The sequence below is a fragment of the Haemaphysalis longicornis genome, unplaced genomic scaffold (assembly GCF_048455015.1).
Source record: "Haemaphysalis longicornis isolate Haplotype H1 unplaced genomic scaffold, Haemaphysalis longicornis Haplotype H1 scaffold_1, whole genome shotgun sequence".
NCBI classification, from domain to species: Eukaryota; Metazoa; Arthropoda; class Arachnida; order Ixodida; family Ixodidae; genus Haemaphysalis; species Haemaphysalis longicornis.
The window spans coordinates 346,394,740-346,410,815 of NW_027526203.1; the positions used below are offsets into that span (position 1 = coordinate 346,394,740).

General features: G+C 48.4%; 1 protein-coding gene and 1 long non-coding RNA gene across 2 annotated transcripts in view; one reads left to right on the top strand and one right to left on the bottom strand.

Moving 5' to 3' along the window:
* The window catches only part of LOC144153577 (salivary peroxidase/catechol oxidase-like), a 45,348-nt gene extending 37,291 nt beyond the window's left edge, over positions 1-8,057 (bottom strand). Inside the window, exons 1-2 of the mRNA XM_077685207.1 lie at positions 7,731-8,057; positions 982-1,065 (exon numbers count right to left, since the gene is read on the bottom strand). Coding sequence (XP_077541333.1) covers positions 982-1,057 — 76 coding nt within the window. The 5' untranslated portion in view covers positions 1,058-1,065; positions 7,731-8,057. The remainder of the gene's footprint in view (positions 1-981; positions 1,066-7,730) is intronic.
* A 70-nt stretch (positions 8,058-8,127) lies between these two features.
* Positions 8,128-15,665, top strand: LOC144153590 (uncharacterized). Its single transcript, XR_013319330.1, has 2 exons — positions 8,128-8,820; positions 15,399-15,665. It is a non-coding gene; the product is annotated as an uncharacterized LOC144153590 (long non-coding RNA).
* The last annotated feature ends 411 nt before the right edge of the window (positions 15,666-16,076 follow it).

The following is a 16,076-nucleotide window of genomic DNA, read 5'->3' on the forward strand; positions in this document are numbered from 1 at the left end:
CCCAGATGGGTCAAGTGTGTGCAAACTACTCAGTGACCTACCTACCCATGACCCACTAGCGTACCATGAGTGGGTCATCCATCAGTAACTCGTTATACACAAAACCCTAATGGTCACATGACCCTTGGGTGGGTGACAGAGCAGAAACTCGGGGCCCACAAATTACTAGTGACCCAGCGGTGGCCCACTAGTAACCGGCCCATGGGTCACCCCAGGGTCACGTGACCTGGTATGAGGGCAGGGAGCTGGGGAAAGAAATGGGAGTAAGGACAGGTGTAAGGTATGCAGTGAGAAGGGATCTACAGGGCTAGTGGGGAGTGATGAAAAAGGAAGATGAGGAAGTGTTGGATGAAGAGGGAGGGGAAGAGTAATAGGAGGAGGGGGAAGAAGAGCCAGGAAGACGGTAGAAAAGAAAGGGGTAGGGCCATTACATGGCATTGCATGACAGGGGATTCGAAAACGATATTGTCTCTCGGCGTCATTTGCAGCGAAGCAAACATACATCACGGCCATAGTTTTTTTCCTTTGGTATTCGTGCGATGTATAACGACCTAGGAACACCAAACCAGGACTCTGAGGCTGTGTCCTGCCTTGGTCAGCACCTCAGACCCTTTAGATTAATGTTATGGTCCCATTCAAATGAAATAATAACATGGTTTTATACAGAATGACTGACGGGTCTTGTTTCAGTAGATACATCGCAGGTACGAAACGAAAGGAAGTTTAAACAGTTTAATTTGGGGACACAAAATGAAGCCAGATGCACACCGGGCTTCTCTAATGTTCGTTAAAGGCACTTTTTCACGAAGGTTATACAAGAATTAGAAAGTGGCTTTGAAAAGTTTTTGAATCCTGACACAGAAATTTGACATTAGGCAGCAAGTCCGTTTTTTTATAGCACGCACAGGCTTCAGAGGCACCGATTCATGGCCCGGGGCCAGTGGCGATGCGTATATAGGTTATGCATCGCGGAGACATTACCTCTCCTCCTCTGCGCACAGCTCAGGTCAGCCAGGAGGAGAAAGGCCAAGGCAGCGGTCAGCAGGAGGGTCCGCATCGTGGCTCCTGCAGACAAGGGAGGACGACGCGCGTTCAGACACCGCTCGCCACACTGGCACTGCACCGGCAGGCCTCCGACTGGCGCACCGCCGACCCGATAGGAGATGTGAACCCCTTCCGATGGAAGTGGGCGCATCCTCGGGTTCTCGGCAGCACGATAAGCATGCATGCACGTCTTCCGCGCGAGCTGGGCGGGGCGCAGGCTTGGCGCCTTCACCGGGGCTGATACCGCTTCGCTCTTCCTCAATCCATCACGACGGCTTCAGGGTCACCGTCGAAGCGTTGAAAGGACACGTGCCTGACGGCTGGCAGGCGGTCGTGCGGACGCGTTGTACCGGAAGGCGACGCGGTTGTAAGTGTACGGCTTCTTGATGCGCACTCCAAAGGTGCTTATCGCACCCACGCACCAATCACTCACTTCATTTCTAGCATTAAAATTTTTTTACCAAGTCTTTGTTCTGCCCATAATAGCACCAAATTTGTGCACATGTTACGTGGCAGATGCGCAGCGAAAGTTTTTTTCTCTGGCAGCCCTCACGGTTAGGTTGAACGTCATGAAATACCTTGCCTCCCACCCATTTCAACGCCTGCAATGGAGATCAGACAGCTAGTATGAAGCAATGTAGTCTGTTTAGCTGGTTTGATTAACAATTTAAGTAGCCCCGTCCACCACGTTAGGTACCATATATGTTTTCAGGCTATTACTAAAAAAGAAATGACATTCATCTTGCTGTATGTCACGACACCTTTTGTAAATTGGCATGAGTGCAGCAAGTGTCGCCATTTTGCATCACAGTCTGCGCCCACTTGGTGCCTTGACAATAGTTCGTGGTCTAACGGTACAATCGGAGCCTCTGTATAGAGCGACACTCGAGGTTATAGAGTAGTAGTTGCCTCGTGACAGACATTCCGGATGCGGGTGAATTACCCGATGGGACATCGGGTAATTCCACCGAATGTCCTTTTTTAATGTCTATTCACCAGTGACCTAGACCTGGCTGCAGAGACGAAGAAATCAACATAAATTTTGACTTGCGCCCATAGCACGTTTGTTTTCGTCCGCGCTTACCTTATATGAGGTACAGCTTTCCGGCTCATCGCAGTTGTTTCAGAACGATTGCTTCACTAAGGTTCAGACTAAAGTTCCAGCAGTTGCGCATATTGCGATATAGCCTGAACGCGGCCTAAGGCCGTGTTCAGACTGTTCCCGAAACTGTCGTAATAACTTTAAAGAATGGAATTACGTTATTTCATGTCTGTCTCAGCCAACCGAACTGCGTGACATGCCGTTTTTTTTACGTCTATAGATCACGATATGGCTTTTGCATCGGTAGTCTGAACATAGCCTAACGCTCAGGCACGGAAGATTACGTAAAGAATTCAGCCTACCGGCCTTGGGTAAATTGCGAGTTTGTAGTCGCTGGATGGAATTTAGGATTGAGGATACCTCAGCAAATCCTAAATAATTGTACTCGGTAGTTTTTTTCTCGCGCTAAAATATACACCTTATTTATCGTCTTATGCGTTTGTGGGTGTCGCTGCGTCGGCTGACACATTTGACCTTACAGGTCTCCATGAAAGCATTTTCTCTAATGGTACACGTGTCTGCTGAGCGTAACTGAACTTCTTTCCTGTTATTTTTTTTGGCTTTCCGCCAATGACGATATTCAGGTGGTCTGTTGGTCATATTCAATCATTCGACTTTGGATCCGAGCCATATAATCATGTGTGTTTCTGTATCATTTTCATGTGCTGCCTATGTTTTTTTTTCTTTTCATTTTTACACAGTTTAAAATACGTGGCGTTGAAAAAAACATTGCTTCAAGAGGTTTTTTTTTACGGCGTTGTTTGTAGCGCGTTTCCGAAATTTTATTGCTTTGGCTGAAGAGCACGACCTGTACTGCAGCTGCGTCAGCGAGTTGAGAACTTCGATAATATAAACCATGGAACTCATAACTTTGGCTCGTGTTGCAGAAAGGCGGTGCCGCGCGCTTTTATATTACTATTTTCAAATTCCTAATTATTTTATCATGTATCTTCACATCGTTTTTATTTTTTTCTTGCATTTTCTAGAGACTCTGTAGTAATAAATAACGCTGAAAATATGTTGTTTATGTTGTTCAAGTACTTTGTTTTTTCACAACTTTGTTTGCAGCCCACGTATCAGATTTCGCTGCGTTCACTCAACAACACGACTTGATATACCGGCTACATCAGCGGATTGGGACGTTTTATACAAAATGTAACAAAAATTACACCTCATGATGTAGTGTCCGGTGGCAGCGCACTGACGATGAGCGCAATTTCTTCGCTATAGTTCGCCGACGCTTCAACCGAAAGCAATATTTATGATACTGAAGAAAACAAGTTCGGAGCCAAATGCCGACCCCAAATAAACGTGTCTTGGGGCCGACCATCTTTTTGTGGAAAACAGTAGTATTAAAAAAAACAAGGAGTACCTGTGTTCATCACCCTTTTGTTTTTGTTCATCTGCTCTTTTTGGGGGCAGAGGCGGGGAGGGGGGGGGGGGGTTACAAACTCTTTCAACCACTCGAAATGTATGCACTGCACTGTTTAACCTTCAAACGACGGTTTTTGTTCTGATAGACAGCTAGCGTTAAGTTCCATTTGTTTCATTCGTTCTCCGCATTAAAAATGCAGTTAAATGTAACGCCTGCACATCTCACCCCATGCGTTGGAATCGAGCTTTGCATTAAAAAGCGGCTACCCCATTCCTACCGCCAAAGCCGTTGTCTGTAAGGCAGGGCTCGAAGAAAAGTAACACACACACGTTTGCGGTGCCAGCTGCTTCGAGGATCTTGTGAAGAGGCTGGCGGTTATCTCTGATCTCGTTTCTGCTTTTGCCACCTGTATGCTGTATAATTTATGATGCACTCAAAGGCACAAAGCTGCGTAGGCATCGCACTCGGTCGTTCCCTCGGGGTTGTTTTCTTCACGGAATACTGGTGGAAGGAGGCGAACATGCGCCGCACTATCGCTCGTAAAAGGGGGATTCAGCAAGGCTTGATTGCTCATGGCCCGTCATGGGTGACAGCAGTTGATGTACGAACGTTCTTCATTCAGGCATTCACTGTCGAGCTTCAAAATCTGGATTTCCAGCACTTGCCCATGAGAACCTTGAAATTAGATGTCGGCTGAATGCATGGTCCGTATGGGATTATTTTAGCGCTGTGAACTTTTTTTTTCGTCAAGGCACATGTCTGCTGAATGACAGCATGCACAAGACAGCTCTAGTTTTGAGAGAGCAAAAAATGTATGCCCAGACGGTGGCTTACCCTCACTGCTTGCGCATTGTTATCGTGTGCGCGCTTCGGTAATCAGTCCTTACAGTGTAGTAGAGGTCACGAATTATAAGTGTCAAAAATTTAAACCATTGGCATTGTCACGTGCATAACTGGTACCATTGGAGTTCAGGCGCCTGGTATTTCGCTACACGTTGCTCAAGCGCACACAGCCATAGGTCGGCAGGCTGACTCATGAGTGCACTCACCCCCCCTCACCGCTCATGAGTGAGTGGTGAGTGAGCCTCGCCATTGTTTTCGACTGGAGAGTGTGAGTGCGAGTGAGTGCGAGCCCAACGTGCCGTGAGCCCCGCTCACCAGTCGCGAGTGCGAGCGCCACTCGCGGCGAGCCCTACTCACCACTTGCGAGTGCGAGAGCAACTCGCGGGGAGCCCTGCTCACGAGTCACCACTCGTGAGTGCACTCGCGCTACTCGCGGCATTTGCGGGGCTTACCGCGGTGAGCGCCACTGTTGCGCTTGTACTCCCTGTTGACTATACGTCGCAGAAGGCGCTGGCTGTGATGGTTATTAATGGCGGGATTGCTTTTAGCTTCGGAAATATTTCGTCACTGAGCTCCTGCTATGGGGCACCTTATAATTATTTCTCTAGTGGCGCGTTGACTAAGAAAGATGATTTGGATGACATTCTGACGCCTTAATGCACTAATACTATTCGGTTTCATGACTCATTGAGGGTCTGCTGCACACACTCACGTGCGAGGGGAGAGGACGAGTGGTGAGCGAGAGCGCGAGTGAGTGCGACTGGTGACGGCGAATGGCGAGTTTGAGTGAGTGTGAGTGGTGATGGCGAGTGGTGAGCGTGAGCGCGAGTGAGTGCGAGTGTTGATGGTGAGCGGTGAGCGTGAGCGCAAGTGAGTTCGAGTAGTTACGGCGAGTGGTGAGCGTGAGTGCAAGTGGGTGCGAGTGGTGGAGGGCGCATAGTGAGCGTGAGTGTGAGTGAGTGAGAGAGGAAATATATATATATATTTTTTTGTGTGAGTGTAAATGAGTGGCGACTACTTTTGCCGAGGTGTGCACACAGCTGTCCAGAACCACAATATCTCAATAAAAGAGAGTAGCGCGTCTATTAAGTTTTCGACAACATAAGGCTTGAAGGCTGCATCAAGTAGGAAATGAAAGGATGACACTTGTAATATTTTGACGTTTTTACAGAAGGATAACAATTTTTTGTTTATAGGCTTTCTTTCGTGGACAGCTCTACTAATGGTAAGCTTTTAAAAAAGGAGGTATTCTAGAGGGTATCACAGCTACCTGTGATTGGTTACAATAGGCATGGCAAATGCGAGGGCTGGGCCAACTCCTTTTTATCACCCCAAAATTAACCCTCAGTTTATTCTATAGAGAGAAGGAAAATATTATATTCGCATTTTCACGCAACTGACGCAGCCTCTTTGGTGTTTGTCACTGCAACACACAGTTATGTTCTTTAAATTGTGGCTGTAGTGCCTGCATTCCGTTTTCCACCAAGGCGTGCATAAGCAGCAGATTCAACGGGGAAGAAAACGGAGGTTGTTGAACGGAAACGTAAACTAAGTGCTTCCTGGTTCGTTACCACGCTAAGCGCGTTGCAGGAAAGCACCAATGTATACCAAACGTTCATGCCTCCAGACCGCCCTTACCCTGCCCTCCTTTCATCATTTTGAATTAAATCTCTCTCTTCGTGAATTTCTCAAAACGAGACGACAAGACCGTTAACGCTATAATAACCAAGAAAGTATCTATGGCGATTTTCAAAACATTCAGAAAAAAAATGTTTTGAAATCCGCGGCATTACACATTACACATCAGCTTGCACTTTGAAATAAATACTGCGCCCGCATTAAGTTGTCATAGATTAGTATATTAGCCTAAATTTAAAAAAAAACTTTTCTTTCAACTCCGTTCCGCTATCCGTAAAATTTCCCGACCGCCCTCGCGGGCGTAGTTATGTTCTCCATTTGAAGAGAAGAAATGGCATGGGTTCGAAATCCGGTCGTTTCGTTTTCCGTCATATCACGGGAAGAAACAGTTGAAGAATCAATAGACCCCGAGCGCGCAGCGAATCCTCCGAAAAAAAAAAAAAAACACCTTTTTGGGGATGTCCAACCATAATAACACACAAACTACATCGATACGCCTGTACCCGCGGAGTTGACGTAGCACTCAAGAAAGAGGTGTGAAAATGATGTGCAGTCTCTTCTTAGCGAAATAGATAAAGGTAATGCTGAAAGCAGTGCGCGATAGTGTGAAGCCGTGTGTCGTGAGGGACGTTTTACCAAGTTCCTCAGGTTAGGGAGGAGCAGGATGAGGCCTTTCCCGTTGTCGATCCCTTTCCCCCCTCCACTGAGGAGTCAAGCGGCGGCGGCACCACGCTCAGCAGTCAGTACGGCGAAGCGGACGCACACTGCCACAAGTAGCCGAGAAATGCGCCCAGCACTGAGGTCCCAGTGGGCTCGAAACAATTTAGAGTATTGGTTCGCATGTCCGAAGATTTTTTCTTAATGCCTTTCGAGTGCAGAGGGCGTTATCTTGCTGCCACTAAAAGCGCTTTTAAAGTGCAATCAAAGGGACTTGAAATCGCTTAACGGAGCACAAGAAATCTTGAAAAAAAAAAGTTGTTTATTAGTCAAGCATTATGCAGGCAAAGACGAAGCTATCGAGCCTTGTTATACAGAAATGGGATTTGAACATAGCTTCTATACGGAATGCTCTACATTTTTTTAAAGATGGGAGGTATGTCGTAAAAGCGAAAGCTTTTTGGAGGCTATCTCTTAATTCTTGATGTTCCATTCATTGAACGTCACAGTACTAGCGGTACACGTCTGCACTGAGGGCGCATGTCAGATTCATATTCTAAAACGTAAAATTGCTCTCTGGCGCTAACACTGCGCTTAGCGCAGAATGAAGAGCTCTGAAGTAAATTATAAGTAAAAAAAAATTGCCGGTAGAAAACGGCCAACCATTCGTTTATTAACGTGGAAAACATGCACGTCCTTTCGGAAATGTTTCATAGGACTGAGGCGCACGCCGTCCTATAATTTTTTTGGCTAAGCCCGCGTGCACTAGAGTCAAAATAAAATTAACCGAAGCTAAATTTTACTCCACTATCTCCCTTTCAGGTGACAGTATACGATGCACATGGAGCTTATGTGACTATGCTAAAAGCAGGCATTACAACCTGCTATCATCAAGTGCCGTTCTAGCTTAACGACGAGCCGCGATAGACGAGGGGGACGGTTAGGGGCGATTCATTCGCGTGTAGTATTGACCGTGCGAAAGAAAACTAAAAGAGTAGTGGGACACACATCTGCTGGTACGCAAAGTCGCTATGTTACAAGCCCACGCTTAATAAAGCCTGCGGTGCTCACCTGTGAGTTTGCTGGAAGGCGAAGTGCGTTTCGCAGTTGCCGCCTCCAGAGTCCGGCGGACGACTGAGTCGGCCGCTCAGTGTAGTGGGACGATCGCGGAATGGACGGCCGCCGGTGATGCGGCGGGGGAAATTAATGAAAAAAAGTGGAAACTCCGGGCCCCCAACAGGTTTTCCTCCCGTCAAAGCCAAGTCGGCACCCGTCGGAGCCGAGAGAAGAGTGTATACGCTGAGTGTTTCTTGATTTCTCCTCGAGGGCTCTACGTTTTCGCAGAGAACTTTCCCCTCGATGAAGAGCGCGACTGTCGCCGTCGTCGCCTTCCCTTTCGTCTCTGCTTATAGCTAACGCGGCTTAATAAAAGGAGGAAACGAGAAAGAGAAAGCAAGAACCCTCCCGCCTTCAATCCGACGCTCTCCACACGTCCCGTGCATCGACGGTATGCTCGCAAATGATTCGAGGAAAGAAGCTTGAGTTGCGAAAGGGACGCGAAGATTGCACTTCGTCGAAGGCAACAGTCTGCCTATACGGTTTCACCTTGCACGCGTTGTGTCTCCTCCTCCACTCTTCCCCCTCGTAGTCTCTGTTTTTGTTTTAGCGCCACTCTCAGCACGTGCGGCACTGGTCTGGTCCGCGTGTGTCCCGCGGAGCCGAGAGAAAAATAGGCGCTGGCCGCCACGCGGTCAAGGCCTCGTCCCCAGACCAGCAGCCACAGGTGGCGCAAGGAGCCGAGTCTCCAATGGAAATCGCTGAGGTCGGCGGGCGTCCGCGACCCACCGGGCCAGCAGGTTCAAGCCAGCGGGGTGCGCACTTGTGGCACAATTTATAACGACGCCGGCGGGGAAGGAGACGGCGTCGGTCCGGCGTGGCAGAGAGCCGAGCCACGTGCGTGGGGCCGTCGCTCGTGCCGCCGGTCCTTTCAAGGACGCTCAGGACCGTCCCTCAAAGACAAGTTCCCAGCGCAAAACAGTCGGCGAACTCGAGACACAACAGGACGCGCCTGCAGAAAAACCGGGCGCCAACGTAAACGTTGCAGCCATCTCCAAGCGGGCGGAGTTCGTTGCTCTTGGGACTATGAGAACGTGATAACGAGGTAAGCCTCGAGCAGCACCACATTTTTAAAAGTCTCCAGGAGCCGCTTAATGCAACTCGATGTGGTCATTTCGTTGCGACCATCACGATGTCTCAACCCACATTTGTAGGCGTTCGAAGCGTCAAAGTTTGAAACGTCTGCCGTAGCAGAACGCTTTGACGCTAAGTCGCAAAGTTTTAAGCGGGTCTAACCAAAGCTGTCATATTGTTGCAGTGTGTTACCGGTTGTACGAAACTCAGTCTCATCAAGTGTCTGCCGGTTTCTCCAGTACTCTGTCAGCATTATTGTTCCGGTGCAGCAGTTAGGCTGGGAGGGCTTCGTCGAGCCCGCCAGTGTCACCTAAAATGCAAAGCCTTCCTCACGCTTGAGTGGCGGGAATTTTATCGTTAAAGCACGAGATTATTTAACGAACTTAAATTGATAAGTGATATGGCGAACCCACAGCTAAGCAGGATTAGAAAGCACGCAGTAGTGAAAGGTTTAGGACATGTTTTTTTTAGATGCAAAGCATCTCTTGCTCTCGGCTCCGTCGTCCGTCGTCCGTCGTCCGTCGTCCATCCATCCGCCGGCCCAGGAAGACACCGGCAACAGTGCCGTTCCGGGAGCCCTTTAAGGGGAAGCAGGCTAGTCTCGTGCTGGCCCAGGAAGACACCGGCAACACTGTCGCTCCAGCATCTCATGGTCGGGGCTATGTCCCTCCCTTGTTGTGGCGCCGTCCACACCCCCACTGCGCATGCTCGGCTCATCTCGGGCCGGCCCAGGAAGACACCGGTAACACTGTCGATCCAGGAGCCATTAAAGGGTAAGACACCACCGGGCGTTCAGTAAGCCGAGCATGCGCAGTGGGGGTGTGGACGGCGCAACAACGACAAGGGAGGGACTTAGCACCGTCGCATCTAATAAAATTACACCATCTTCCCGTAGGGGAACCGGGAGTAGTATGCGAAACAGCCATGGGCTCAACGCAATTTCCCATTTCGTAGTTCCGGTAAGTGAAAACTGTGGTAGTTACCATGGAAACCAAACTGTAAATATAACGGTAGCTACGTACCGCAACCTAACGGAAACGACGAACTGAAAACTAATGGGCACTTGAATCGACCCCATGGCTGCTTTGCATACTACTCAGGGTTCCCCTACGGGAAGATGGTGTAATTTGTTTTTAAATTTTTTTTACAAACCGGTGTTCCCGTGTGCACCGACATCTCTTGCACAGTTCCAAACCGAGAACTAGTGAGGGGAATCCAGCTTCAATTCACTGGTATTCAAGCAGTGGCATTACTTTTTTGCTGCAGTGTCATTTCTAAACAAGAATTCGGGGCTAGAGAGGCAACAGTGAAGGCATAAGTTCCGTTTTGTGTAGTGATTGGGGTGACAAAAAAAAAAAAGAACGGCCCATCTCCCCGCGAGGGGGACTCGAGTAAATGCGTCGCATAGGGGGTGGGTGTATTGCGTTAACGTTTAGTGTTTGGGGAGTTGGTGGTAGTGAATGCGTTGTATCAGCAGCTTCTTGGCGTAGTTTGAATGAGTCAAGGATATAAGGCGCGTTCGTAGCCTTTGATTCTTTGTCGGCTTTGTGGCGCAGTGGGAAGAGCACCATGTACCTTGCGTTCCGCCCGCAGGGTCGTGGGATCGAAACCAGGCGCCGATAAGTATTATTTTTTTATATAGTGTAGGGGGAGGGGTGCGGACCTGTTGTTGAGAGCGAGGATGGTAGCGTGATGCGGGAGAGGAAGAGTGGGGGAGAGGGCGCACCTGCGCGCTGAGCTGTTGCGGACGGACGGCGGACGCTACATGTGAGTTAAAGAAATGCTCTGCATTTAAAAAAAAAAAAACAAAAAAAACAATAGGTCCCAGGTTATCAAGGGCGAGAAGGCCGTCAGTTCATTGTGCCACTTTATTAAACCCGTGCAGCCACTGTTTCCGTGACCAGAAGCACTTGCATACCAAGTAAGTGAGAGTGAACATTCTATTCCACAACAGGTCGGTTGCCTTGTGTCCCGGTCTCCTCGCTGTCCCCCCGGGTGGGAAGGGCCGGATACCATTCTTCGTGTTGTCAGCGCAATGCTTTCTGGCGGCGACTCATGGTTTAAACTTGATCCTCCAGTACCTCCTAAAGGAGGAAAAACAAAGAAACAAGGGGTAAAACGTAAAATCGTAGAGCCGCACCTTTAGGTATAACGAAATCGTACTTTTAGACAGACCCTTCGGGAGAAAGCCAATTTCGTCAAGTCGAGGATTTTACGTTTCACTAAGTCAGGCTGAAAAAAAGGATTGCTACGCCACGAATTTTGTTAAATTGAGAATCATTATGCCCCTATACAGAATATTTATGAACTGCTGCTTTATTAAAATTGTAAGGTGATAATTAAAACAAGATGTCGACTATCAATGCCTATGAACATGAACACCTGGAATATATATGCACAGATCAATTCTTTTGAACCAACGAGAGATGTTTGAAAACACCGGTGAGAAGAAGGAGAAAGGGAGAGGGAGAGATAAGTAGTTAAGTGAAAGTTGCTTTCGCGGCACGGCTTTGGCCGCTATTTTAAATGTGTCCAACTGGTACGACTGTTTGGTTGACTGAATAAAAGTTGTGGTTAAAGCTTATGACTGATTAGTTCTGGCCAATATTCCAGCGATGCACTGTTTCAAACGTCGAACAGCATGGCCCATAAAAGAGCGCATTTAAACTTCTAGCGAGGGTACGTGAAACACCTTGTTTCTGGGGCTTGGAGCGCAGCTTCATCAGCTTCGAAGAACGCTCGCCACACCCCTGAGCGACTGCGCAATGCCGTCTGACGCGCTAGGAAAGGCATGGCCGCGGCAACAGGCAAGTTGGGAGCAAGGTATCGCGCGCATGTGGCAACGGATGCTATGGGCGCGTTACGGAAGCGCTCAAGGGACGGCCTGTCGTGTAACGTGTAAATTGCAGGAATGGCCAGTTTGCGCGTGGCGGCTGCGGTATTAACGCAATGGCTGCCGCGGCGCAACTGCTCAGGGAAAACGGCGGGAAAAAGCGAAGGGGGACCGGTATTATGTACAGGTGCAGTCAAAAGTAATTGTAACACGCTCTCGTAAATTTACAGTAATTTCTTCATCAAGAAACTGCCTGGCTGCATTGGTGTGCGTTCAAAGGAGTCCCCCCTAATAGAAAAAGATTCCTGTAAGCCGGTAATGGCTGTCATATAGCCAGTAAGACAAATATTTTGTGACATTTACAAATCCTTGTTCCAATTACTTATGACAGCACCTGTACGCTATCAAGCGTGCCGCAGACTGCAATACCGCCTTATCGCCATGTCGTCATAGCCAGCAGTATCCTGGCGAGCTCCCCTTGACAAGGAGCGCCAGTGTGGGGAGGCCATTGGAAATTCCGCTTCATCGCCGCATGTACTGCAGCGTGGCGCGGCTTGCATCGCTTTGCGTTCTTTCCGCGCAGAAGTCGTGCCTGTATGCCTGTCTGAGTACCATGTCGGGTTGCGCCTCAAAAACATTTTGCCCACTATGCTCCTGACCGGCTAGTGCTATCTCCGCGTGAAGGGAAAACTCTTAATGGAACGATAAGTCGAAGATTCCTCGTTTTTCGAAGTAATCAACGAGGCTTGTGCCCGTCTAAGATGAACCTTGGTCCCTCCACGAGAATCAGTGGCCAGAACAAATGTTTTAAAAACTTAATTACCAGTTATCAGTTACTTAGGTGCTTTTTTCTATTTTTAACACTTTTGCAGCCACTTCTGAAGCCGCTAAGGATAATGTGAAAAAAAAAAAAATGCAACCGGATCGAGAACTGGGCCATTTGGTATACATTCATTGTGATGAAACAGCGCAACAAAATCACAATAAAAAAAATGGGCGCTCAACTGCAGCTTCATTTTTTCTTTAAAATCAGTGGCTGCCTGAAAAAAAAAAAAAACATGTCATCACTCACTCACTCACCTACCGGCAGCCTAAACTTATTGACTTAGAAGCAACAAAATCGAATTACATTATTTCCCTGGCGTATACCCGCACCACCCTGAATAGCAAATTTTCAAAGTTCTACCTGTGCATCGTGAAAACACCCAAAATAAATTCTGAAGTTTTAAAGTTCTCCCTCTCACTGATGTCGCATGTAGTACACCCCGAAACGCACAAAAAAAAACGCATCTTTCTCTTACGACGGTAATGATAGTGGGTGAAGTGAACAAGAAAAAAAACCTTCCCGTGGTCGGAATCGAACCTCGCTCCCTCGCGTTGGGAAGCCGACGCCTACCCGGTTGTGCCATCCCGACACTTTTTTTTTTTTTGCCTGGCTTTGGCAGCAAAGACACATTACAAAGTGGAAAAAAACACCAGCACTGCACTTGCTGGAGTGTCATTGCTAAAAAGGCCGCAACCTTTCCAACATTTTCCAACACTTTCAATGACTCCGGTGGACAAGCCTGGGCCTTATACACTTGTAGTATGCATCGCACACTTTGGCAGAACTCTCTGCTCGGCCTTACATTAACATCATTGTGGCGAACTGCCATTCGAAATATCCATATATTATGCAGGGCCAGTCACATCAAAAGAGAACTCCACCTCCAATGCCATTGCGGCACTGTCGAAGCAGTTTGGATTCGGAGAGGGGTTTCTAGACGTGCAAAGTTACAGCCGTGGAATGCCAGTGTCGGTGTAGCACTAGAGAACACAATCCCTTCTGGGTGCTTGTTTGGTGTTGGACTTGTCTCTGGAAAGCTTGGCCTTCCCCCTTCGTTGTCATCGACAGAGGGGTAGTTGATTTTCTGCGTGCGTGTGCGTGTGCGTGTGCGTGTGCGTGTGCGTGTGCGTGTGCTTGTGCGTGCGAAATTTCTCCTGGATGCCTGCGTGGTGCCCTGCCCTGTCCTGCCCGACCGCCTGAATCAGCCAGAAATGTTACTGGTGGGCGTGCTCGCTGCTTTTTCACTGATCCACTGGTTACCCACCGGTGGAGACTAATCGAAGGCGAATCGTCCATCGGTGACCCACCATTAACCTGCGGCCAACAAATTGCTAGTGAGCCACCGGTCACCCGTAACCTAAGCGAGGGATAAGGGCAGGGAATAGAGGAGGAGAAGGGGGGAGGGAAGCTGTACAGGAAAAGGAGTGTGATGGAAGTGTGATCCCGTTCCCCTCCCTCTCATTTTTACAAGAAAAGAGAGGGAGGGGAACGGAAGGGTAGGAGAAGGGAGATTAAAATCTGGGAGTGGAAAGTGAGGAGTTGTTGGTGAAACGCAATTTATTGGTCTTTAGAAGAGGAGGGGGATGGGGAGAGGAGGCCCGAACTTCTGCTCAGGGGAATCTGAGTGTCATGGAGGTGAGGAATAAAAGAGGTGAGGTGAAGGGAGGAATTAAATAAGGAGCTGTTGAAGGGAGTGAGTGGGAGAAGTTAGGAAGAGGGAGGGAGCGAGAGAGGTAGGTGTGAAGGATACGGAGAACCGAATATTTCCCACATCCACCTGTGAGAAATATTCCTCTTTCCGAATCCCCAGGGTACAAATGTAGAGGTAGCTGTAGAGGTAAATAAAAGAAGATTGGAACGCTGGTGGAAAAAAAAAAAAAAAGAAAACCAAGCGTGGAATACGTAGGACACCCATACACCTGTGACCGGCAAAATACAATTTGAGCCTGCCGTTAACAGCAACGCTAACATACAGTACAGCACTGATACATAAGCTTCTTCGGTAAGAGGACACACGCCATCATCCCGATAAAAAAAAAAAAGAGATGCCATATCAATGAAGGGATGGGGAAAGTGAGGCGATAGCAATCACCAATCTGCACCTCGTGTACTTTTTTCGCTTTATCACTGTATCTTGCACCAAGAGAGAGAAAGCTTTTTGGCGGTGCGGTGTACAGGATACGATTTTCACAAAATAATAACCAAAGGGCAGGAACACTGCATCCGGCTCCTCCAAACAAATACCTTTCCTCATCCGACAAAACTCCACTTGCATCCAACGCAGTACTTCCCGCTGCGCAAATTTCGCCCTGCCCCGGGCACCCTGTACCACATGGTAGGGGAGTGTAGGGCAAACCCCCGAATTTAAAGAATCGCGCATCCTTCCCGTGAGTATTGGAAGAAGGAGCTGTCCAGCTCCGGTCTCGATGCACAGCTCAGGCTGGGGGAAAGGGCTGTGGCGGCAGGGGTCTACAATGGAATCCTGGACTGAGGACCGCCCACCACATTACGATGCTCTTAATAAAGTTTATTCTCTCTCTCTCTCTCTCTCTCTCTCTCTCTCTCTCTCTCTCTCTCTCTCTCTCTCTCTCTCTCTCTCTCTCTCTCTCTCTCTCTCTCTCTCTCTCTCCTGAAGGGCTTATCGTTGCGAAAGAAGTTGATATGAGCCGGGTACTAGCAGTCAATTTTCGGTTGTCGTGACACCATCAAATGATCACGCTAGCGCACTGTGTGTTCGCCATCGAGTTGTAAGTGGTTAATTTTCATGGAGTAATTGTCGAGCTTTAATGCAGTGCGTTAAAAGAATGCCTAGAATTGGATTAATTTCTGGAGCTGGTATAAACCAATTACCACTAAACCTTGCATATAGATTTTTTTTTTTTTTGCGCAGGGTGGCGTGAATGCCTCTCAACTTGAGTCTGGTGTTCCGGAAGACGCCTATCAAGTTCACGCACCTGAGGAACCTCTGAGGCCCCATGGACAAATTCCATGCTGCGCTCCAAGAAAGAAGCCTTGGTGCGTCTTCGGAATGGACGTGAAGTATAATCCGGACCATGAATTCGGAATAGGAACCTGCGTTTGTATTCGTGTACTCCGCGTTTTTTCTGTGTTGTCAGTAATAAATGCTGAAAAAAAAAACTTTTACACTTCACCTTAAGGTTGTCCCTTTGTTTCTATTTATGAGTTTCGGCATCGCCACTGCAACCTTCGTTTCTCTTACTGGGACATGCTTTGATTTCCCATTCTTAAGCGGTGATGTAGATGAGGTGCCCGCCCTTGATGCCAAAAATTGCATGCTTGCGACAAGGATCTTGCGGGGGCTTTACGAACAGAGGTCGCTGCCTCCAATCGGTCCCCACTTTCCGCCCACTGCCCGTCCGAGGATACGTCGGGGGCGCAGCACCAGCTGTCATTGTCACTGCAAAGGACGCGAAACAGGCGACCACACCGACAGCTCTGTTGACCCTCCATGCAGGTCTTGTTCTACGCAGTTAAATGGTTCGAATAAGCACTAAGAGGACAACAAGTGGGAGAACTGTGAATGTATACATAAAGCGTACAAAGAGGT